This window comes from Nyctibius grandis, chromosome 27, assembly GCF_013368605.1.
Source record: "Nyctibius grandis isolate bNycGra1 chromosome 27, bNycGra1.pri, whole genome shotgun sequence".
Classification (NCBI taxonomy): Eukaryota; Metazoa; Chordata; class Aves; order Nyctibiiformes; family Nyctibiidae; genus Nyctibius; species Nyctibius grandis.
Window position 1 is genome coordinate 2,848,386 of NC_090684.1, and position 23,985 is coordinate 2,872,370.

The 23,985-nt window shown below is 62.5% G+C and overlaps 1 protein-coding gene across 3 annotated transcripts; it reads right to left on the reverse strand.

Annotated features, from left to right (window-relative positions):
- Window positions 1–1,502: 1,502 nt before the first annotated feature.
- On the reverse strand, window positions 1,503–22,829 carry SOX13 (SRY-box transcription factor 13). Of its 3 annotated transcripts, none has more exons than XM_068419327.1 (14): window positions 22,747–22,829; window positions 6,548–6,749; window positions 5,829–5,934; window positions 5,588–5,674; window positions 5,058–5,230; window positions 4,465–4,533; window positions 4,178–4,289; window positions 4,016–4,098; window positions 3,773–3,932; window positions 3,449–3,558; window positions 3,249–3,345; window positions 3,019–3,162; window positions 1,893–2,109; window positions 1,503–1,779 (listed from the first exon to the last, which is right to left on the reverse strand). In XM_068419327.1, the coding sequence occupies exons 2-14, from the start codon at window positions 6,746–6,748 to the stop codon at window positions 1,503–1,505; spliced, it is 1,836 nt and encodes a 611-aa protein (XP_068275428.1). In that variant the 5' UTR covers window position 6,749; window positions 22,747–22,829. The 3 variants fall into 3 exon arrangements, with proteins under 3 accessions (XP_068275428.1, XP_068275426.1, XP_068275427.1); XM_068419325.1 differs by having other exon boundaries at window positions 4,178–4,292; XM_068419326.1 differs by lacking the exon at window positions 22,747–22,829 and adding an exon at window positions 12,252–12,307 and having other exon boundaries at window positions 4,178–4,292.
- Between the last annotated feature and the right edge of the window lie 1,156 nt (window positions 22,830–23,985).

Here is a 23,985-nt window from a genome sequence, read left to right on the forward strand (position 1 = left end):
GGGGGACAGTTGTAAACAAGTATGTGAAATATACAGGTTAAGTTACTCATCGTCTTATTAACAAAATAAAGCTCTATCTATATTTACAGTCTTAAAAAAAAAAAAAAAAGAGAGAGAGAGAGGAAGAGCTGCATCTTTGTGGGGCACATCTGCTTCCAGCCCCCTCTGCAGCACAGCCCAGCCCACCCTGGGAGCCAGCACCCCTTCCCCAGGGACCCCAGCACCCTTCCCCGGGGACCCCAGCACCCCTTCCCCAGGGACCCCCAGCCAGAGCAGCACAGGGAGGGGGAATAAATAAAGCACTGACGATGGGAAAGAGAGGAGATGTGTCTGCTGGGTGGGCAAGGAGGCAGGATGCCCCCCTGGATAACCACCATCCTCACGGCAGCCCTGCAGGGTGCAGGGGAGCAGCACCGGGGCCCCGATGCTGCAGAGCCGCTGCACCAGACCCCCCCTCTCCGGGGCTGAGCACAGGGGTCCGCTGCAAAGCCCCCACTGCAGGGCTTGTCCCCCCGCTGCAGCCCGGGCGGCCACGGCTCCTCCTGCACCCCAGAAGGGCCCTGCGGTGCCAGGCTGGAGGCCAGGCTGTTTCTGGCTGTTGCCACAGGGAGGTGCATGGACACCGTGCACAGCCGGACAGACACCCTGCACCGCCAGACATCCTGCACAGCCACGCTGCACCCCAAACACCGCCGGGCCAAGCTCTGACTGGAACAAGGTATTTTTTTTTTTAATTATTTCCGTTTTTACTGGCTGTTCCTTTCTCTCTCTCTGTGGGTCTCACCACGCAGGTCACGGGCGCAGCCTGCTGCTTGCAGAGCTGGGGTGCAGGAGGGAGAGGTGCCCAGGGATGGATGATGGGGCACATACCCACGGCAGGGGCAGGAGGGCCGGTGCAGGCAGGGAACACGCACCCGCTTTATTTACAAAGTGGGCCAGAGCTGTCGGAGCACAAAGGGCTTCTCAGAGCCCCTGGCTGGTACTGGGGCCAGGCGAGAGCTAAAAATGGCTCCGTGGGAATTTGCTGGCAGGCTCTAAAGACCGAGGGGAAACGCAGTGGGGAGGTCAGGCAGGGCTGAGTGAGGGACAAGCGTGTCCCCATCCCGTGTCCCCATCCCATGCCCCTGGCAGTGGGGCTGGTGGGTGCAGGTGAGGCTCTCTGCAAGGGACCCGTGGGTGCTGGAGGGTTGGGAGCTGCTCTGGGGGTTTTCTAGCACCCTGATACCCTCAGGTACCTCCTGGGCGGGGGGGCTGAAGGTGGGTGACAGCTCAGCAGCTGCAGCACCCACGTCCCCAGGTCAGGTGGCCGTGGCTCCTCACATCCCTGCCACAATGCACCCCACCCAAAACGTTGGGTGCCCACCTTTGTGGGGTGAGCACCCACGGGCAGGCAGCAGCGAGTCCTGCCCGCCAGCATCAAGCTCTCCTCTGCTCCCAGTCCCATCCCATCGGGGGGATGCTGTGACCCCCCAGCCCTGCCACCGCCCCCCCCCGGCCCCTCCTCAGTCCGTCAGCACCACCAGTTCGCCGTCACTCTTGTCCTCGCCCTCCTCCGAGTCCGAGTCCTCGCTGTAGCGGTACACCTCGCCGTCGGCCACCGAGTGCCCGTCGTCGCCGCCGTCGCTGTCCTTGAGGCTGCGCGTGTTGACGATGACGGGCATGCTGGGGTCGGTGCTGCGGGGCAGGTAGTGCTCCAGCACGGGCTGGGTCAGCCGCACGCCCACCGGCCGCGGGTACAGCACGTCCGAGGAGGCGGGGGACACGTGGCTGCCCTGGGGCCTGTGGGACAGAGGGATGTAGTCACGGTGAGGGGCTCCCCTCGCCTCCCCCTGCCCCCTGGGGCACCCACCCGCCCGGCGAGCCCCCCTGGCCGGGAGGAAGGGGCACGTTACCCTGTCGAGTAGCCCTGCCTGGCGTCCTGCCGCCGGGTCCTCATCAGCGCCTTGTACTCGCCCACGCGCAGCCGCTTCCCCTCCACGATGCAGGTGCGCTTGGGTCGGGGCTTGTACTTGTAGTCGGGGTATTTCTCCAGGTGCTGGCGGCTCAGCCGGGCTTGCTCCTCGTAGTAGGGCTGCTTCTCCTGGTTCGACATGGATTTCCAGCGGGAGCCTGTGCGGAGAGGAGCCGCGGGACATGCTTACCCCCGTGATGAAGCCCATGCCAGCTCCTGGCCAGGACACCACGGTGAGAGTTAATTAATGCTCGTTCCATCCCCTGTGCGAAGGGCACCTGAATGGGCACCCAGCCCTCCTGGCACACCGGGAACGGGTCCCCAGCCCTGACCCTCCCCGGGCACCTCTTGGGCCGTGGCTTTCGATGCTCTCCGAGGTGTGGTGAGCATGTGCTGCGGCTAGAACAGGCTGTGCCGGCGTGTGACCCACTGGCCACCAGCACCCCGGGCAGGAGGGCAAAGCAGGGCACTGCACAAAGGCTGCTGGGCTGGGAGAGGGGCTCGGGGCCAGGCTGGCGCAGAGAAGGGACTAATCCCCTCAGCTCAGCACCTGGGAGGCTGCAGCTGGACCAGCGTCCAGTTTGGGAGAGAGAAGGATGAGCTGGAGATCCTCCACATCCTTGGAGATGCTCAACAGTCGATGGGACAGAGCCCTGAGCATCCTGCTGGGACTACGGAGTTACCCAGGCTTTGAGCAGGGCTTTGGGCTTGGGGACCTCCAGAGACACCCCTCCCCATCCCCTAAATCCTCCTGTGAGTCTCCACGTGCCCCTTTCCTGGGTGTCCTTCACCCTCTAGCACGGCTCAGCTCCCCCAGGGACCTGCACCTCCCACACCTGCACCACGAGCCGGGTGGCCCAGGTAAACCGAGGCACGGAGGCACGCCTTGCCCACGTGTCCTCCCCCGGCTCCTTCCCCACACGCTCAGCCCCACATTTCCAGGAGCAGGAGAACACCCAGGAGCCGGACCCCCCCCCTTTTTTTTCTTTAACGAGCAGAGCTGCTCCAAGGAGCCCGCGGCAGAGCGAGGTGCGGGTGGTGGCAGGACCCCACGGCGCGGCACTCACCCAGGATCTTGCTGATGCTGGAGTTGTGCATGTCCGGGAAGGCCTGCAAGATCTTCCTCCTCTCATCCTTCGCCCACACCATGAAGGCGTTCATGGGCCGCTTGATGTGGTTGTTGTTCCTGGACTCGGGGAAGTGCCGTGAGCCTGCGAGGGAAACCCCGGCCGAGGTGAGGAGCCAGAGGAAGGAGCAAGCAGGGGGGTCACCCCGCGGTGGTCCCAGCCACCCTTACCGTCCATCTCACAGCTCAGCAGAGCCTCGTCCAGGCGGTGGGTTGGGGTATCCTCCATCCGCTCCATCACGGGGGAAGAATCGCTCCCGACGTGGTCCTGCAGGAGAGTCAGGAGCCAGCTCCACGCCTGCCCACGGATGGAGCCCCGGCTCTGGCCCCCGACGGTGGGGTGGGAGAGGGGGACGGCGCCCAGCCCTCACCTTGCGGTAGGGGTTGCTCGGAGGCCCCTCCACGGCTCCGCTGTGGCCGTGCAGCAGCTGCCGCGCGTCCTGGATGGCTTTGGTGATGGCGTCGCCTTCGCCCAGGAACCCTGGCACGACACCGGCACGGGCACCATCAGCGCCCGCTCCTCCGACACCCGCAGCACCCCCTCCCACCCCGGCAAGCACAGCTGTGTGCCCCCAGGGGGTGGCACGGAGCAGCAGGTGCCCACCCAGGCCACCCCAGGGAGCAGAGATGTCCCCTCTCTCTGGGAGGTGGCCAGGGGAGGCCACGGGACCATCCATCAGTGATGGATGCCTCACCCAGAGGCAGGGTGGACGGGCTGCTCTGCAGGTCCCTGGTGGCCCCGTGACTTGACGTGAGGGACTGGCAGTTGCTTATCTTCAAACCGGGCGAGCTGGAGGCACTGGGGAGGTCGGACCCTTTGGGTTTGGCCGTCAGGTTCAGCGGCTGTGAGGTCTCCTGTGGCAGAGGGGAGGCGGGGGGTGAAGCGCAGCCCCCTGCAGCACCCCAGCCCGGGGGGTGGAGGTGCTTTGGGGCTGTACCTGCATCTGGAGGTGGCCCGAGCCGGCGGGTCTCTTCAGCGTGGGAGGAGGGGGGCTGTGCAGCAGCTGCACCGGGTAATCCACTGCAGGGAGCAGAGGGAGAGGGGTTGGGGGACACGGGCACCCCGCAGGGCTGGGGCGGCCCCGGGGGACCCCGCTCACCTGGTTTGCAGGGGATGGGCTGGATGGGCAGCGCTAACTGGGAGTCGGGAGCGACGGGGAGAGGCTGGTGGCTGGGGGTGAAGGCAGGAATCATGACGTAGGGCATGTTGACCTGCTGGAGGGACGAGGGGGAGAGAAGCAGAGAGACCAGGAACCGCTGCGGGACACTGCAGGGAGGTGCCGTCCCCTCGCCTGGCCCCAGGAGGGGACACGAGCCCGGCACACGAGGGGGCTGCGATCACCCAGCACGGGAAGGGGGACACGGGGAGGTGTCCCCCCGTCTTTACCTGGATCTGCTGCTGCAGCAGGTTGATTTTGTGCTGCTGCTGGATGAGCTGCTGCTGCTGCTTGGCGATCTGGTAGAGGGGAGACAGTGGGGCTCAGCGGCAGCAACGGCAGCGCCGAGCTGGCCCCGAGCTGCCCAACACTGGCCAAACGGAGACAAAGGGTCCGCGGAGGGTCCCGAGGGCCGTGGGGAGGGCGGGCAGGGGCTGGCTGAGCCACCTCCCAGGGCACGGGGAGAGACAAGGGATGGGAGGGCCGGTGTCACCCCCACCCTGGGGTGCAAAAATAGGTGTGCAAAGAGAGCCCAGTCAGGAAGGACCCTGTGGGGGTTAATTATTTTAAGGAGTGCAATTCCCATCTGCTTTGACCCTCATCCTCCTGGCTCCAAGGAGCAACTCCTTGGGATGGGCACAGAAAACAGGAGAGTTTCTGGGCAGACAGCAAAGCCCCACTGCCCCCAGTGCCAAAGCCACCTCCCCAGCACTCCCAGGGGGACCGTGTCCTGGTCCTGCACCCGTGGCCAGCAGATCCCACAGGGACCCCAAAGGGATGGGTGGTCCCTGGCAAACGCTTCCCCCGAGAGATCCGAGCCCACCTGCTCCTGCTGCTGCCGCGCCAGCTCCATCTGCTGCTGCTGCTTCTCGAAGAGCATCGCGGCCATGTTCTTCTGCTCCGAGTGGGCCGTCAGGAGCTGGTCCCGCAGCGTGGACAGCTGGTTGATCATGACAAGCAACTGGAGCTCCTTCTCTGCCAGGCTCTCCTGGGTTCCTGGAGGAAACCAAGCGGCTGCGGGTCAGGGGTTTGGGGAGGGTGAAGAGCATCACCACCACCGTTGGGTGCTGGTGGGTGATGCATGGCTAATGCATGGGGGCAGAAAGACACCCCCACGTGCTGACCCATCCCCTCTGTGCAGCCAGAGGGAGGCTTTCATCAGGGATGCTCGCACCCCAGAAAAATAAAATTAATATTTTGGTTTAAAAGGTGCAAATCCCTATTAAATGTGCCCACTTGCAGGCACACCTCCCCTCCGGCTAAGGGGGGAATGCCGCGTTTCCAGCCCTGGCTGCCTGGGCGCAGGGTGTGGGATGGGGGATGGGGAGGTGGGTGGCTGGGGGGAGACCTCACCTTTGACTTCCTTGGTCTCAGCGGTGTTTCGGCCCAGCAGCCGCTCCTTCCAGTCGCTGGACAGCAACTTCTCGATGGTCGGCATCACTGTCCGCGGGAGAGGACAGCCAGGTGAGCACAGCCCTGGCTCTGCACCACGGCACGGGGTGGCTTGGCCCATCCCGCAGCTTTGGAACAACAGCGAGGGGCCCCAAGGGAGCGGGGGGGGCGTACCAAGAGGGCACTGGGGAACCTTCCTTACCCTCCTTCAAGTTCCTGTTGAAGTCCAGCTTCTCCTGGCTGCCGCCGGCCGGCTCGAAGGCAGAGCACCTGGGCTCCAGCGCATCGCCCGCAGGCGAGCGGGACTCCTGCGGCACACAGAGCATCACTCGGATGGGGACATCCCCAGGTTCCCGGGCTGGTGGGATGCTCGGAGCCAGCCCTGCCCAGCCGACTGCTGGACCACGCTCTGCCAGGCTTGGTGAGCATCCCCACATCCCCCCCCCCAGCCCAGCTTGAGAGCATCTCTGCTCTTCATGCCGCAAAGACTTGTTTGCTGGAGGTTTCTGCTATTTATTTAGACTGCCCGGCTCCTGTGAGCCCCTTCCCCACCCCGGGAGGCAGCGCAGGGAGAGGGAGGGCTGAGGCTGCTGGTCAAGGGGACAGAAAACCCGAGAGCAATTAAAAAGGGAGGCTGAAGGGATGGGGCACGCCTGGAGGTGGCCGCGGGGGGCTCAACGCCGAAGGCGAAGCATTCAAATCCCAGGGCTGACCCGAGAGCACCAACAACGGCCCAAAGCCTTGGGGGAGCCCCAGGTTTCAGCTTCATTTCCTTAGGATGGGGAATAACCAGCTGGGGAAACAACCACCCCCCTCTGCCGTGGGACGGAGCCCGGGCGCAGAGCGGGGACGGCCGCGATGCTCTGCCAGCCCGGCGGGACCCCAGCCAGGACCAGCGTTTGTCACAGCCCTGGGACCCACCTGTGGCAGGGCCAGGGGGTCAGTGCCCTCCCTCGGCGGTGGCCCTGGTGGGTCGTTGGGACGAGGCTCGGTGCTGGGGGCAGCCCCCGGCGGGGACTCGTAGCCGCCCTCCTTCTTCTCCTCCGTCTTGATGGTGCAGTTCACCATGCTGCCCGCTCCATCGAGCTCCAGGTGGGGAGAAACGGGGCTCCTCATGGACATCCTGCGGGGTGGCAGGGCCATCAGCACGGCCGTGGGGCATCCCCTGGCCACGGGCACCCCTCTTCCCAGCCCGGCCCCATACTCAATCAATCAATCAGAAGAGCCCTCTGGGCTCATCGAGTCCAACCATTGCCCTGACACCACCATGGCAACTAGACCAGGGCACTAAGTGCCATGTCCAGGCTTTTCTTAAACCCCTCCAGAGATGGTGACTCCACCACCTGGGCACCACTGGGGTGCTGCTGGTTTTTCAGGGCCAACGGTCTTGCTTTTTGCCACGGCTCGGTAAAGCTGAGCCCTTGTTCCTGGCTTTCTCAGCTCAGGTTTTTGCAGATTTGGGGCTCAACAGCCAGAAGCCCCCAGGGAAACAAACCCTCCACGCTTCGGGCTGCGAAGGGAACGGAGCAACAAAGCGAAGCCCTAAAGAAAGTGACCCAGAGGTGTGGGATTTAGGGCCAATACGAGCACGTGCCTTCACGCTTCACCCAGCAGCCTGGCAGAGAGCAACCCCAGGCTCCCCGCGACAGAGACCCGTGCCAGACCCGGGGCAGCACCCCAGGGGTGCCCAGCTCACGAGCCGCCCCCTCGGAGCTGTGCCTAGAAAGCCGGCGGGGCGGCAGGCAGGTTTCCTGCTCCGATGGGAAATGGAAATCCTGGCCCCGCCGAACAATGGCCGGGACGGCCACCAGAACCGCTCCCCTGGGAGCCCCCGGCACGGCGCGGGGCTGGGACCAACTGAGCCCCAGCCAGGGCAACGGCCACGGGTGCCAGTCCATGACCTGGTGCTGCCAGACGTGACTGAGAGCTGGTACGGGGGACGGGCTGTATGACCCCAGGGGACCCCAAGCACGGCCAGAGTCTGTGTTATCAATGGGATGTGCCCCACACGAGGTGTCACAGCCACGTCCCTGGCAAAGCCCCTTGCTGCAGCCTCCAGCAGTGGCCGTAGCCCCGAGCGAGTGCTGGGCACGCCGTGCCTTGGCCCCAAAGGGATGCAGCCGTGCTCGCAGGGGTTTGCCCCCTCGGGGCCACCAACCCTTTCAGGGTTGGAATAATGGGAAAAGGGGGACGTTAAGGAAGGGATTTACACCAGGTTGTGGGACCACAGGGGCTGCTGAGGTGGGATGGGGAGAGCATCTTGCTCTGGCACCCCGCAACCAGGACCCCCACGCTCTGCCCCCACCCCGACGGCTCACCGGGACCCCCGAAATGAGGGCTGGGGGTGCGGGCTGGGCTGGAGGAGGGGCTGAGCCGGGCTGCAGCAATTACATAACAAACAAAGCCCAGCTCAAGCTGCGAATTAATCAAACCGCTGAAAATAAAACCTTCCTCTCAGGAACTTCAAACAAAAGAAACGAAAACAACAAGGCCGGCTGGGTAATGAAAAGCCAGGGCTGTGAATAGGGGACAAAAGGAAGTGGAACAATGGGGTGTTGGACAAAAGCAATAAAGCAAAGGGAAGTGTGACAGCCCCACAATAGGGCACTGTGCGCGCCAGCCTTTCTGATCTGAGCCGGGCTTTTTTTAATCTCGGTTCCCTCGGACACCCCACCACACCGGCCCGGCCGGCAGCGGCATCGCCCCGTGGCTGCCGCATCCTGCGGCACCGCCCGCAGCGCCCCTGCCTGCCCCCGGCTCACCTTGGCCAGCCCGGTGATGGGCACGGCCAGTGCCCGCCCCAACACCCATCGCCTGGCAGTGGCGTGGCAGGTGGCCAGCCGGGAGCTGTGCCCGCGGCTCGGCCAGCTCCGACGACCCACCGACACGGGATTTGCCCTGCGAGGCTGCCCCAGAGCCCGTGGCCTCCATGTGCTACAGGTGGGGAAACTGAGGCACGAATGCCCGGCAGCTCCAGCACCTTGCCCTGGCTGCTTTAGCTCAGGACCTGCAGGCGTGGGTGCACAGCAGCTCCCTCCTTCCAGCCTTTTTGTGTTTTAAAGGCCAAAAAAAAACCCCAAACCCTGCTCAGTGCATCCCTGCCCTCCCTCCCTGCACTGGGATGCTGCCCGGGTGCCCGGGCAATGGGATGGCAGCAGCAATGAGCAATGCCTTCGCTTTGAGACATGCACAAAAGCACCGTCCCGCTCCCCCCCCCAGGCAGGTCACATTTCTATTGTACTTAAACCTCCCGGTGCCACTCGAAGTTTACTCTTAAAATGGGGCCGATACTTTAATAGGGTCTGTTTGAAAAGGGGCCTCGCTGGGGATTGATTGTACAGTTTGCTGAACAAAAAAAGAGAAGAAAAAGGAGGAACCGGCGCCGTTCTCTTGTTACGGGGCTGGTTCGGGCTCAGGTGCTGGGCTCCGGGCAGACAATAGGGCCGGGAACAATTGCCTTGGCACCGGGAGCGTAACAGATCTTTGCCTTTCATGTGTCCCATTTAATGCAGGGCGGAGGGGAAGGGAGGGATGTGCCAGCCTGGAGGAGCAAAATGGACTCACCCAGGAGCCACGAGTCCTCGGTGAGGGGCCAGAGACCCATGGGGCTGCTTCCTCCTGGCACGGCATTTTGGGGGGGCTCATCTCACAAGCACTGAAGCCCTAAAATGATGCCTGTGCAGGCATCTATGTGCCCACCTTGCCTCCCAACTCCAGATTTCCAGGACACCGACAGCTCTTCTTTCCCCATTCGTACCCCCGACTGGCACGTCCTGCCATTCTCCCCGCGCCGTGCCACCCTTCCTGCCACCGATCCTATCTGCCCTGTTTGTGTTACAGCAGAACAGCTCGAAGGGCCGGGGGGGGGGGCGAGGCACCAGCAAACCCCCACCCTGCCCAGCACCGCAGCAGCTCGGGGAGCACCGGTGAGGTGCTGAGACCCCCCCCCAGCACCCAGAGCCTCCTCCCGGGCACGCGTGCGGGCACTGGCTTTGCAGAGGAGGGGGCTGCCAGCATCACCGCACCGGCACGAAGCAGCAAGGGGATGAAAAGCCAAAAAGCTGCCGGGCAAAGGGGTGGTGCGGGCTGGAGCGGGCTCTCTCCTCGCAGCAGAGCCTGCCTGCGGGTGGAAGTGCTGGTGGGGTGGCTGGAGGGGGTGGCTGGAGGTGAGATTTCCCCAAGGCAGGGGGGGGGTCTGCCCGTGGCTGGGGCAGGGACGAGGCAGGCGCTGAGGTTACATGAAACCCAAGCTCTTTGCAAACATCCCGGAGAGCGCAGGAGGCCAGAAAGGCACAAATGTGCAGAGTACCCCCACCCCGGTGTCAGGGTGCGAGGAAGAGCTGTGGTGGTGCTCAGCTCAGGGCAGCGGCACTGCCCCACGGCCACCCTTGCTGTCCCAGAGAGGACGCGAGTGTGGGAATGGACCCGTACCCCTGACCTGTGCCACAGCATCCCTGCCCCATGCCGCAGGGCACCTGCCTTGGGGCTAATCCTGCCCCGGGGCTAATCCTGCCCCTCGTCGCGGGGCCGATCCCACCCCAGGGCACAGCAAAGGGCTCCCGCAGAAGGGGGACCCGGGGAGAGCGGCCGGCAGTTGGCGGGGGGAGCTGGGCTGCCCAGATATTCGGGCTGACCTTGCCCCCACCTGCCCATCAGGTTGCCCAGGGCCGCAGGGGAGGCTCGTGGGGCTTTTGCTCCCCTCACTCCCCAGTCACAGCAGGAAGCTACCAGCTATCATTTCACGGGTCAGGGCAGCCTCTTCCCTTCAGGAGCCCAGCGTGGTACCCGGCCATGCCAAAACAAACCCACCCATCCTGAGCAGCACGCAGCCACTTGCCCCACGGCCGCATCCTGCCGCCACGGCCCAGGTAACCCACCCAGCCAGGGGAGAAACACGCAGGGCAAAACCCAAGGGGGAAAACACCGTACGAGCAAACCCAGCCACGCCGACGAGAGCCGGGGCGGCGCGACACCAGCGCTGTGCACGCACCAGCCACGTGCGGCGTTGGCAGCCCCCGGCACCCCCTCGAGAGAGGGCAGAGAAAAAAATAAGACACACGCGGACGTTTTTCTTCTTCCAGGCAGGACCCGAGGAATCCCAGCCGGCCACCGGGACAGACAATAGTCCATCTCCTGCCAGACGAGCGGGTCGCTTTCCTGCCAGACTTGGAATGTCCTTTTGGGGCCGTTTCCGCCCGTTTCCGCCCGGCGTGCCTTCACACATAAAAGAATGGATGGCTTCCTCCGCCGTGCCCGGGCAGGGATGGCCAGGGATGGCCGGGGGAAGCTCACGGGGCTGCCATCCCTCCCCAGGGACACAGAGCATCCCGCCATGGTGGGTTATTCCCCGGGAAGGCGAAAGCAGGTGGCCATGGGGGATGCAGGGACCACCAGCCCCAGCCCTGGATGGACGGGGACCGCCAGCACGTTGGCTGGAGGTGAAACGGAGACCCCAGGGTTTACTGCTTCCAAAAAAGCAGGTTTTAAACCCAGGTTTTAAACACGTTCAGCCCCAGAAATGCCGTCACCGCGTGAGAGCCACAGCTCCACGTGTCCCCGAGGGACGGCAGCCGCCCGGAGCCGCGGCACTGGTGGGACACATGCTCCCCGCGGGGCTGCGTCACAGGCGTGCACCCACCCCGAAGCGGGGTGCTGCAGCGACGGAAACGCTCTGCCTCTGGGGGGGCACGAGCCAATGCTTTACGCATCCTCAAACGCCGTGTTTTCAACATCTTACCTGTCGCCGGCGCTCCCACGGAAAGCCACAACCTCGCTCTGCCCCGAAGGCTGCCGAGAGCTCAGGTTGCCGGAAAAGCTGCAAAATCAACGCCGAGAAGGGCGATCTTTGGCGGGTGGGGGGGATTTGGGGAGGGGAACGCCCCAGGGAGCAGTGAGTGCCCAGCAAGTGCAGAACGGGGCAGCAGGCTGGCCCCTGCCACGGGCAGGGTGATGCCCACATGAGCTGCCGGGCACGTCCTGCCCAGCAGTAGCCGATGGCTCCTTCACCATCCCAGAGAGCCCCCCAGACCCCAAGTGCCCGTCTCCATCCTGGCAAGACTTGGGGTGCCAGGGGAAAAGCTCTGGTGTCAGCAGGGGCTGGGATTTCCCACTGTCCACACAAAACAGACCATCTTTGTCCAACCTCCATCCACCACCAGTTCCCCGAAGGCAATTTCTCTTCCCCTGAAGGATAACGGCCTCCAGAAACGTCTCTGCAGGGTCAGAGCAAAGTGGTGACACTACGGTGAGAGCGTCGGCATCACGGAAAGCCCCGGGAACGGCCGGCGCAGGAAGGAGCAGGGGGTCACCCTTCTGCATGTGCCACCCTGAGCGCCCCACCTTCCACCCAGGCCCACTCTGGCCCCTCTCCAGCCAGGTGTGGGACCCCCATCCTGGGGTTATCTATCTCCCCCTCCACCCTTGGAAGAGTTCCTATTGCTGCAGCCTCGGCACTGCCACGTCACGGCTCTTTGGGGGTGGGTGAGCATCAATCCGCCATCTACTAAGAGGAAAAGCAGCAGCACAGGTCTCCTGCTACCACATGGCACGTGGAAGATTTAACCCCAAAGCAATTACAACCAGCTAGCATCGCATTTACTAGTTCTACCCAAAAAAAAAAACCAACCTGCCTTCTTCAAAGGCCTCCGGGCCGTATCCAGAGCTGCTAATGAAATGCACCTCTCTGGCGCACGCCAGCAGAGAAGCCCTTCAGAGGGTGAGGGGGAAATCGAATCAATCCTGCTATTCAAAACTTGAAGGGAGAGAGAAAATAACCCGTATTAATCACTAAATTCACTTAAGTGAACACTTGCAAGACAGGGAGAAAAAGATGAATCCTGAGGCTGTGGCAGGGGAAAGAAGAGGATCTGGGCTGCTGGAGAGGATGGCTCTGTGTCCTCTGTCACCTACGTACAGCGGGAGACCACAGCTCTGCGTAGGGCACCGGCCGATGGCTCATGAGAGCCCTGAGCTCCAGCAGATCGAGTCCTTAGAGGGCAGCTCTGTCCTCGGAGACTCAGCTCCTGCTTTTCTATGTCTTGTGGAATAATCTCACTTGCTGAAATCCACCTCACCCCCAAAATCCACCTCACCCCTGAGATCCACCTCACCCCCTTACTGCTGTCTCCGGTGTCACAGTGCTCAGAGGGGTTCCCTATCACCTCGCTCTGGTTTCTTAGGCGATGGCAGAGGGACACCCCACTGCAAAACGCTTTCCTGCCTTGGCATAAAGAATTAGTCCCTTTGCTGGGACCCCCTTCCACCGCTCGGCCCTGCCCCTGCAACCCAAAATCCAGGGAAGCTGCCTCTTGTGAGCCCGGCTGCTTTGGGATGCAGACAAAAAGCAGACAGTAGTTTTATAACCATCCAAATAATAAAATACAAAGAGGCTGTCGGTTCCTTCCCCGGGTGTAAACTGGCACAGGTCCACCGCCTTCACAGCCACGACCCAAACATATTTTTCCTCTACTGGGATGAGTGATAGGAGGGTTTTAAGTAGGGGGAAAAATTAAACTGAACCTCAGGTGGAACTTCCTGGCCGCGAGATTTATTGGACGGGGAATGATCTCATCAGGGAAGCGGAGGAAACTCCGTCGCGTTGGAATTATTTAAAATCGTGCAAAGCCCGGGGGAAGGCGGCGCGGGAACAATCCCAGCGACGGCCCACGTGATGGCCGGGGACCACGCTGGTCATCCCCGCTTCCTGGCCTCAACACTAGACACTCTGCAGGATGGCTTGTTTTTTTTTTTTCTCCCACTCAATAAGACTTATCGATAAAGAAAAATCTCCTTGCACCGTCTCGGGTTTTGCAGGGGGTGCTCAGGGTGCCAAGCAGAGGCGAGCACTTTGCTCGGGGCCGAGCAGCGGCGTGGGCAGGGATGGCTGCGAAGTGCTGGGAGGAGAAACTCTCCTTCCCTGCAGGTCGAAATGCTCCAGGGAAAAGCACAGACCCCATAACCTTAATCTTTGAGCGCTCCTTCTTACAGCATCCCTCTCCTCTGCCCTTCCTCTCCTCCCCTGCCTTACACATCAATTAAACACAGAAATATCCCCGCGTGTTAACGAGGGAAGACGCGGGGGAAGCAAGAGGAGGGAGGAATGCTGGTGAACGGCTGGTTTACTCTTGCTTTCCTTTTTTTCTGCATCAGAAATAATTTTTAAAAACAAGTTTCTTCCTTTGGCAAAGCTTTGCCTGGATGCAAAACAACCCGCCCGGCTCGCGGGTGCTGAGCCTTTACACCCAGCACCAACTCGTTCCATCGCCCCACTCCCCGATTTAACCAACTTGCATCAAATTATGCGAAAGAAAATTAAAAAAAATCAGCAAACTCAAAGCAAATAAAGAATCCCCCCCATAGCGGGAGGCGAAGGATGGGGACAACTCACCCAGCCCCTGCGGGACGGCACGGCGATGCCGGCACGGCACGGCACGGCACGGCACGGCACAGGAGCGCGGTTAGCACATCTCCCTCCTTTTCTTCACAGTTTCTGTCTCCCCCTCGCCCAAAAGCGGCCCTCGGGCTTATCGGGAGGCCAATCTCGGTGTCGTTTTTTGTGTAATTTCACTCACTCAGCGTTTCCAGGCAGAGCGGAGGGCACGTTTGACTCGGCTGCCTCGTAAACAATACTTTCCTATCGCATGACGGAGGGGCGAAGACATCTGACCCTTTTCCTCTCCTGCTTCGAGAAGAAAAAAAAAAGACACAGGGCTCCCCTGCCTCGCCAGTGCTGTGCCCTGCACCTCCCAGGCTGGCCTTCCCGAGCCCTTGCCCCACGGGGTCCCACGGGCACGCGGGACCTGGTGCTATTTCGGCACAGTCCCGTGGTCCATCCCGTGGCATCAGCTGGTGTCCTCACCCCCTCCCCTCGTTGAGCTTCTCATGGCATTTTACACCTTCCACTAACGGCATTATTTTTCCAGCCGCCCCCAGGCTTCGGGGGGGCCCGTCCCATCTTGTTTGCACTCCTGTTTCCCCAGAGGAGCCGGGCACACTCGGGAGCACCGAAGGGACGCTCGGAGCCAGCCCTGGTGCCCTTCACACACAGTACCCAAGCCCACGGTGGCAGCTGAAAATCACGATACCGTGCTTCCACACCCCACACCCTGCAGCACCCCAGAAACCTTCGGGGTCCCTTTGCACGGGATCCTGAGCTGCAGCAAATGGGTCCCTATGCCCAAGCTGTTGCATGTTTGGACACGGAGGGACAAAGGCTCCACGGAGCCACTTTGCCCTCCCCAGCTGCTGCCCAAATTCGGGGCAGGGGGGGAGGCTCCAGCTGCTGGGGCCACTTGATGTTTCAGCAACAGACTTTATTTTTTTCGCTGGCCTGACGGGAGCTGCCTGGGCCATAGTCATCCTCCCTCTGAAAGAGAAGGCAGCCTGAAGGACGGGTGCTCGGTACCTCTCCATCCTCAGCCCCAACCCATCACACCCTCCCTAACAGCAGCCTTAACTCCGCTCCAGCTCAGGAGAGTCGTGGCTGGCTGAGTCTGGATGAAGACCCCAAGGAAAACACTTTCTGCCTGACTTCTCCCCCCCATTAGTGTCAGACACGGTCACTTTGATGGTGTTACCCCTGATTTAGGGTGTGGATTCAGGCTCCTGCGTTCACGGCTTGGGCAGTAGCTCACCCCGCACTGCTCTGTGCCCCGGGGGAGCCAGAGCAGCCTCCAGCAGCGGGGTTTGCCCCCGGCATCGCCGTTATCAGAGCAGGTTCCTCCCTTCGGAGGAGCTAAAGCCCATGAAATCCTGGTTGTGCAGCAGCTCCCGGCCGGGTTTCTCTCTTCTAGGAGAGCAGAGATTCGGGAACAAGCTTTTACTGCCCTGCCGGGGTAGTTCTCATTGCACAACAAAAACGCAGCACAGAGGAGGGCACGAAGCCGACAGCCCTCGCCGTTTGCACGGGGGTATGCCCTGCGCACAAGGGGCTCTTTGTGCCCGGTGCCACCTGTCCCCCCCCTCCCCACATTGCGATTTCCCCTGGGGTCCCCGCGCCTGCTCCCTCCAGCGAGGGGCTTTGGCAGCTCCTGCCTCCACGTGCCGCGTCCCCTGCCCGGCTCGGCAGGGCTGTGGGCAGGCACAGTTGCTCTGCCCGCGCAGGCAGACGCACGCGTACCCCGCTGTGCCACTCACCACTTGTGTGCCGTGGGCTCAGCCTGGGGCTGTGCGAGGGGGACGAGAGGGACCGGAGGCATTTCACACCGCCCTGGCAGAGTCACACGCGGCTGCCAGAGCCGCGCGGGGATGGGTCAGCGGAGCTTTGCCCCCCCTAAAGAAGCTGCTCCTCAGAAGGAGGAGGGCTGGAAGGGGCCGCCAGGCTGGCTTCAAGCCCTCGCAGGGCTGCTGCTGCCTGTTCCCCTGGGCTGGGACACTGGCACCAAGAGCCACGGCCGGTACCCAGCCCCCAGTACCAGCCCTGCTTGAAAACACACACACGCACAACCCCCGCCCTGTAAAAATGTGTGTTCCCCACGCCAGTTCCCAGGCTGGACCCACAGACCCGACGGACTGGCCACGGGAAGCCCATCGGCCAGTGATGCACCTGGAGACCCAAATCACAGCCCGGGAACCTCCACGAACGGCAGATACTGCTCTGCCTCTGCCCGTGCTGAGCCCACGGAGGGTCCCTCCAGCCTGCCCAGGCGCAGCCGTGCCATGGGGACCTCCAGCTCCTGAAATCCCTGTGTCACAGCAAGGAAAAGCAGCAGGAAAGGTCCCGAGCACCCATCTTTCGAGCAGCCATCCCTCCAGCCCGGGGATTCACCTGCAGAGCTGCCCACAGGCGGCAGCGCCTGCGCAGGGCCACGCAGCAGGACGGGCGAGGATGAGGATGGCCCTGCCAGCCCTGCCGGTAAATCACCCCTGCGGGCACAGGCACACTCCTGTGCAAGCCCCTGCCCCAGGGGACTCGCTTTCCGGCTGGTGCAAGGTAGAACAATAGGGCCAAGCCCTCTATTGTTCCAGACAAAAGATAAGCCGGGCTCTGGCATTCCCGTAGCCCTGGGGCAGGCAGGAGGCAGGGCTGCCACCCCGGGCCAGGGCAGAGGGTTTTCTAAACCCTTCGCACACCAGCTCACCTTTAGCAGGTGTACAGAGGGGCTAAGGGGGGGGGGGGGGGTGTGTGTGACCCTCCTGCCCAGCTTGGAGCACCCACACCCGTGCCCACACACCCCGTCCCCGCAGCCACGCTCCCCCTGCCCTGCAAGGCTTTGTCCCAGCTCCGCGGGGTCCCCAGTTTCTGCTGCAGTGGCCTCAGGCACCCAGTGTCCCCAGTGTCAGGACACCAGGGATGAGCCGTGTGTGGGACGAGCTGTGTGCGCAGCCTCTTCACAGACCTCGGTCCTGTCCTCTCCCCTCTGCATCCTGCAGGGACACGGTGGGGACAAAGCACCCTGGCAGCCATGGGGCCACGGCAGGAGGGATGCGGGTTGCCCAGCACGGGGGACTGGCTCCCCCGTGGCCTCGCCAGCCGGCGCGGGCAGCAGGGCAAGCCCGGGGTGCCAGCTCTGCGCACCGGCACGTCCGCTGCAGCCCGACCCGTCGCCATCCCCGAGCTCAGTGTTCAAACAAGTGGTTTTCCAGGCTCCGAGCAAGGCTGCAAAGCGGAGCCGCCCGCCGCTATCAACACCCCGCCAGAACAAGGGAGGAAGACTACGGGGGATGAAGGCTGCAGCCCCACACCCATCCAGGCACCCAGGCAAGGGGTGACATCGCCGGAGGTGACGATCCCGGGTGCTGAGCACGGCGGCACGAAAAGCCTCTTCTCTGCCGGGAAATGCCCCCGCTCCGGCCCATCTCGCGATAACCCCGTTTTGCACGGGCAAAGAGGATCCAACACCTCCCCTGGGCTCGCTGCTACCCCACGTTCTTTTAATTCTCTTTGCGATATTTAATTTATGATCTTACCCCCTTTCCTCCCAACAATGAACTGCCACGAGCTGCCTTCACCAGGCAGAATGAATAAATAATAACTCAGGCCAGCAGATTTCGGCCGGGGCTAGTGGGTGCTCGCAGGGCAGCTTTAATGATGAGCCGCATTATCTCGCTCCTCTCTGATAAGACACCCGGGGGTATGCGGGGGGGAGCTGCCCAGGCTCTGCAGCCACCAGACTGCATCTTTTATAACGGTCACATGCCTCGGGCAGGCCTGGGTGGTAATGGAGCATTAAATTATGGAGAGGCAGAATTTCAAATATTTCAGACCCATCTCCCAGTTTGCATTCATCAGCTGAAGGGCTGTGAGCAGGAGCGGGACAAGGCGGCTGGGAAGGGAGCTTCCCTCCGGTAGAACAGTCACAGAAGTAGTTTTCCCCTTGAAAAACAACACTTTTGAGCTAAAAGCAGCTGCAGAGTCATCAGGGTCCGAGGTGGTGGCAGGGCGCTTGGAGGCGAAGGGGACGGGGCTGTTCCCGCAGTGCCCCTACTGCCATCCTCCCCTTACCCGTGTGCTCCAGCGCACTTGTATAAACACTTTGTTGAGGCAGGTTCGGCCGCTGCATCCCCAGTTCATGTTTTTACTGACCCAGCCAGGGCCCCGCACAGCCAGCCGTGCCCCCCGCACCTCCCCAGCCTCCCTCCCTGCCAGCGCTGAGCTGGTGGGACTGGGCAGACCAAGGGCCCTTGTTCGGGGCTGGAGAGGTTCCAGCTCGGGACATGTGGTCCTGGAGCAGGTGGACACGGAGTGGGAGGGAGGGAGGGCTTCCAAGCAGCAGAAAATTTTCCAAAAGTTGATGCCTTGGGCCCTGCCAACTTTCCTTGCGCTGGAGGAGCCCACGCACTTCTCAGCAGTGCCCGAGCAGTGCCCAGCCACGGGGAGCTCCCCGGGGCATGGCCGGGCCAGCGGCAGCTCTACCCAAGGGAGAGGATTTGGCTCCTGAAGTTACTCCCCAAAAGGCGCAGGATGGGGTAAAGGCATCGAGCTGTTTCCCAGCAGAACTGTCATAAGCTGCACTAATTTATTTCCCTTTTGCATGTTCTTTACTGGGTTAAAACGGGGTGGAAATTAGTGATGCATCGTGCAAAACATTTGAGTGTCCCAAATCTTCCTCCCCGCAGCGCAATGAAACCAAAACCTCCACAAAGTTTGTGAAAAATAAAGCAGCAGAGCCCAGGATAGCCCAGCCCTGGCTGGTCAGGGGTGGCCGCGACGCTGCAAGGGACCCCCAGCCGGGGAACGCCCGACCCCGGGGCTGCCCGTCTTTCTGGGCTCTCCCTCCTGCTGAGCACAACTCCTCCATCATCAGCCCCGCTGCCAGACCAGGCTGCTGCCAGACACACAAAAAGAGGCGGCTTTGACCCATCAGGATTTTCTAGCTGAGGGAAAAATGAAAATATTTCATTATTAGTTCCGAGTTCGTAGCGATGCTGCGTTCGGCAGCGCGGCCGCAGGAGAGAACAAAAGAGGCCAGCCCGCTTGCTCCACGGCATCGCAGGCTGAAGGTAGCCACTGCCCTGCCTGCGAGGGGTTTGTTTTTTTTTTCAAATAAATACCTTTTTTCAGAAAAAAAAAACAGCACGCATTTAATCAGCAAGGCTGGGAACTTGGAGGGTATAAAACCAGAGCGGAGCTGTACCGAGAGCACGTCCCTACCATCGGTCACAGCCGTCTGCTAAAGGTTGTCGCTCGGGTAATAAAAGCTTTTCTGCTGTCTGCAATTCCACGTGCACGCACAAAGCCGGCACAGAACCACAGTGAGTGTTTACAACGGGATAAAGCTGGAGCGAGCAGGAACGTGGCTCCGTGGTGGGCAGACAAAGTGGGGCTCGCCGCACGGGACGGCAAGCAGCCACGGGCCGCGGGCTTACGGCCCCGAGGGTCCCCGACCCCCCTCGATCCACTGGGTCTGCAGCAAGGGAGCCCCAAAAGCAGGGCCACCAGCACTGCTGCGACACCAACACCAACCCAAAACCCCTTCAAAGTTGGGGTTTGTTGGACGGGCACGATCCCCGAGCAGCCACGGCCGCACCGAGCACACGGCAGGGCTGGGGACAGCAGAGGTGACCCGGCTTCCCCGGCAGCGAGCGAAGCGTCCCACCCCGCACAGCCCACCGCATCCCGCAGGGATTTGCTCCCCCAGCAAACTTCCAACACCTGCAGCACCAGCCCCCCGAGGATGCTCTGTCCGGGGGACACAGCTCAGACCCGCGCCCCAGCCCGCCCGCGGCACTCTGCAACCCCGGGAGCAGCGGGCACGCAGCCCCCCGCCGTCTCCCCCCAAACCAGCCCTAAACACTTGGCCTGGGGAGTGCAAACCGGCTGCTCCCAGGTCCCAGAGCCACCCATCACCCCCAGCCCCCCACCTGCCCGCAGGGTGCGGAACGGCTGCTCGGCCCCGGCGGGTCTCGGCTCCGGGAAGGCGACGGGTGGCGAGAGCGGCAGGCTGGGGTGAGCGCCCCGGGGAGCCCACCAGCAAGTCACAAATGTAAAAATAAACCCAGTGAGAGACTAGATTTACTGTGCTTCTGTGTCCCCTGCGCGGAGAGAAAAAAAAACCCTTCCTCTGCGTCCCGTGAACGAAATCAAAACCCCTTTAGCACATAACAACTTTACGACCTGCTCCATCTTCCCTTCGGCCCCGCGTGCCAGGGCACAGCTCCCCGGCACCCCCAGGGAAAATGGACATTCGGCAGGGAGACAAAAAGTCCAACTATTGCCCCCGGGACATCTTGCACCCTGGCTGGAACAAACTTTGCTCATCAGAAGGACTTTCTGGGGAGCAGCGGGGGGTGGTTTGGGTGCAAGGGGTAAAAAAAGCAACGCCGGAGGAGGTGAGCTGCACAACGGCACGAAGAGCTTCACCAAGAGCTTCACGTCAGGGAGGAAAACGGAGTTTTAAAAATTTGGGATCTCTGCTCCTACCTATGACTCTGCTCCGAAGGGATTTCACCTCCTGCGTGAGATGCCAGATCAGATGCCACGGGCGAGCCCCCAGCCCCACGGCAGGGCAGTCCTGGCAGCGGCTCTGCCAATCGTGAGTGAAACAAATAGCACAAAGGGAGATGTTGGTAAAAATGTGTCACTCGCAAATGATTTAGAAAACTGTCTTTAGCCTGCCCACACGTTTGTCAAAGGACAGCAGCTATTTTTAACACGGAGCCTCTGAAATCGCAGGCTTTCAAAAAAAAAAATACTGTATCAGTGTCAACAGAATGGATTCTGTACGAAATTAAATTGAACTAAAAGGAAATTGCATGAATTACAAACACGAGTTATTGGCTCAATAGGAGAGTAACTGAGTGATATTATCTGGGTCTGTGCTATGGAGAAAATCACATTAGCTGAGCTAATGGTCCTTTTTCACTCCTAAAATCTATTACTCCAGCTTTGCTTTGCAAGTCAAGTGTTTTCCATGCTGAAGGTACTTCACAAGATGTAACTGAGACTCGAACAATATGTGGCCACGGTCTGTAATTTTTCCTGGGCAGCATCCCCCACTGGCACCAAAATCCCTGCATAAACCACTGGAAATCATTAGGCAGAGGTGGAAAGAAGCAAAGCTTTGTATTTATTTATGCATTTCACACCAAACCCTCTCCTTTACGGCTCCCTGGGCGACGCATCTCTTGGTTTTTCTCTTCCACCACTAACTTTGTTGGTGTTAAACTGCGGAGGGTCCCTGGGGGCGAGCGCCCAGCTCTGCGCTCCATCACTCGCCTTCCTGCTCCCTGAGCTGCGGTTTCCCAGCGCCCGGGGGGGTGAAATCCCCCAAATCCCCCCCGCGGCTGCACCCACAGCACCTCAGGGCTGCCAGCCGGCTGCGGGACCCCACGGTACAAGCCCCGCAGCCGGGAGGGCTCCGCTGCGCAGCAGCTTCAGCCCCGAGAGACCCAAACCTGCCCAGGACGGGTCGGACACGCGGCGCCGGGGCACGGGCAGGACCAGCCGTGGCTGCCGGGGAAGATGTAATCTCAGCGACAAGGTTCATCTGCACTTAGATCCCGGCAAGCGACGGAGTTTAGGGCTGACCCCAGTCCCAAATCCTCCCTCTGGCCGCGTTATAGCGATGAACAACCCCATTAGACCAACCCCGGCCCCTCTCGCACAGACAAACATCCGTGCGTGGCACCGCCGGCAAGTTCTCCTGCCCGGCCCCCGTCCCTGCTTCCCGGCGGTGCCGCGGGGCTGGGGCTCTGCGGGGCTGGCTGGAGCGATGCGGGCACACCGGGCACAAATCGCCTCTCGACAAGGCGGTGGGAGATGCAGGACGGGGCAGGAGTGTCCCGTCTGCCCCATGGTGCGGCGGGGGATGAGGGATGGGGACAAGGGATGGGGACAAGGGATGGGGACAAGGGATGGGGACCCCAACCCCGCACCCCTGAGCACTGCACAGTCACGAGCACCCACAAACAGCCCCGAGCCCTGCGGACGCACACGCGTGTGCCAGGGGCCAGGGACGGCAGCCGGGCACCCTGCCCGCCCGTGCTGCCCCGCGGGGTCTGTCTGTGCTGGCACAGCGTGTCTGTCTGTCCGCGCACAGCGCCTGTCTGTGCTGTGACCCCCCCAGTGCCGTGTCTGGGGGGGCTGCCAGCCTATGCCCTGCGGCCCCCCGCAGCCCCGACCCAGAGCAGCCACCGGCGACCAGCGGGAAGGGCCGAGAGACCTCCCCGGGGGGTGGGACGGACGCCCCGGGGAAGGGGCTGCAGGGGGGCGACCCGTGGCAGCCGGGTCAAGGGCCGGGAGGGGGGAGGATGCCGCCCACGGGTTAACCCCTTGCCTGCCGGCACTGTGCCCCCGGGGCGTGCCCGGGGCTTAACCCCTCGCCGGCCGGGCTCGCCCTCGCCCGGGCACGGCTGCCGGCACGGGGGGCTCTCGGAGGAGAGTTTGCAGCCCCTGAACTTTGCAGCGGGGACGGGGCCGTGCGGGGACGGGCCCTGCACCCCCCCCCCCCCCTTCCCCTTTTTCCTTCTGTTTACGCAAAGGAGCTTTGGGGGGTCCCACCAGGCGGCCCCCCCAGCCCCGCTCAGCCCAGCCGGGGTCGGGGACCGCGACCCAGGAGGATGCTCCCCGCCCCGGGAGGATGCTCGCCGCCCCGGGGCCGTGTCGGTGCCCCCCCGGGCAATGCCCGTGCCCCCCCCCAACCCCGGGCCGTGCCCCCGCCCGCGTCCCCGGCCGCACTCACGGCTCCGCCGCGCTGCAGCGCTGAGTCCGGGTCCCCGCCGCCGCTGCCGGTGCTGCCGCCGCTGCCGGTGCCGGTACCGGTGCGGGCTCCGCCGCCGCCGCGCCCCGCTCAGGTCCGCTCCATGTCCCCGGCGCCTCCGGTGGGAGCTGCCCCGGCGCCGGGCGGAGAGAGGGAGCGAGGAGGAGGAGGAGGAGGAGGAGGGGAGGTGGAGAAGGAGGAGGGACACCGGACCAGCCAGCCAGCAGCCGCCTCCGGGGCGGCCCCTCTGCCCCGTCCCCTCCCCTCGGGACCCCCTGCCCCGCCGGGGGACCCACGCGTGACACCGCGGGGAGCCCCCGGGCTGCTCCCACCCTCTGCCCTGGAGCCCTGTGGCGGGGCCGAGACACTCCCAAAGACTGAGGCACGACTCGGAGGAGTCCTGGGAGGCACCCCAGGACCCCCCGGCACCCCCCGGCCGTGCAGGGACCGGTCCTGCCCCGCTCCCAGCGAGGGGCTGGAGCGATGCCTGGCTCGCAGCTCCGGGGGAAGCCCCAAAACCACGGCACGCCGAGTGACAGACCCCCAAAGCCCCGCTTCCAGCCTCTCCTCCCCACATCACCCCCTAATTTTTGCTCCTTCACCCAGACCACCACAACCAGCCTTGAGCCACGAGACCACCATGGGGCTGGGAGACAATGTTGGCACGTTGTCTCCAGCCGGACAGACAGACGGACAGGCAGCGCTCCCGCACACGGGCTGGGGAACCACATGCTCATGCTGAGCAGACAACTTGGCTGGGAGCTCGGGTACTGACTGGGAAAGGGGGCCCTGGCAGGGCCTTTGCTGCCCTTGGCCACTGAGGAGCTTGCCCCATACCCCGCATCCCGCACCCCACACCCGGCACCCACCTTCCCGAAGGAAAACAGCGATGCTCCAGCTGGAGAGCGAGGGGGCTGGTCTGGACAAACAAATGTTGACAAACAGTCTCTTTTTTTGTATAATGAAATCTTTAAAATGTTATGTCAACATCGAAGGAGAACTGTTTATGTTTTACCAAGGGGAAAATTCCCATTGACTCCAAGCTGTTTCCTCCCCCACTCTGTCATTTTCTTCCATGGGAATTTCTTTTTTCCAAACATTGTTTTCACCCAGTCCCAGGAGCAGAAGACAAGAGCTCTCGGGCTCCCGGGACTCCCGGCTCCCCCAGCCACCACACACTAACTGGGAACATGGGGTACCTGGAGGGGTTCAGGCACCCAC

What these genes read in the sequence shown, in the direction of transcription:
- SOX13 (XM_068419325.1), bottom strand. Translation starts at nt 6,748, where the DNA reads ATGTCCATGAGGAGCCCCGTTTCTCCCCACCTGGAGCTCGATGGAGCG. An exon ending in CCCGTCCACCCTGCCTCTGG is followed by an intron (nt 3,559 to 3,772) that starts GTGAGGCATCCA and finishes GTGTCGTGCCAG; the next exon opens with GGTTCCTGGGCGAAGGCGAC. An exon ending in CAGCATCAGCAAGATCCTGG is followed by an intron (nt 2,110 to 3,018) that starts GTGAGTGCCGCG and finishes CTCTCCGCACAG; the next exon opens with GCTCCCGCTGGAAATCCATG.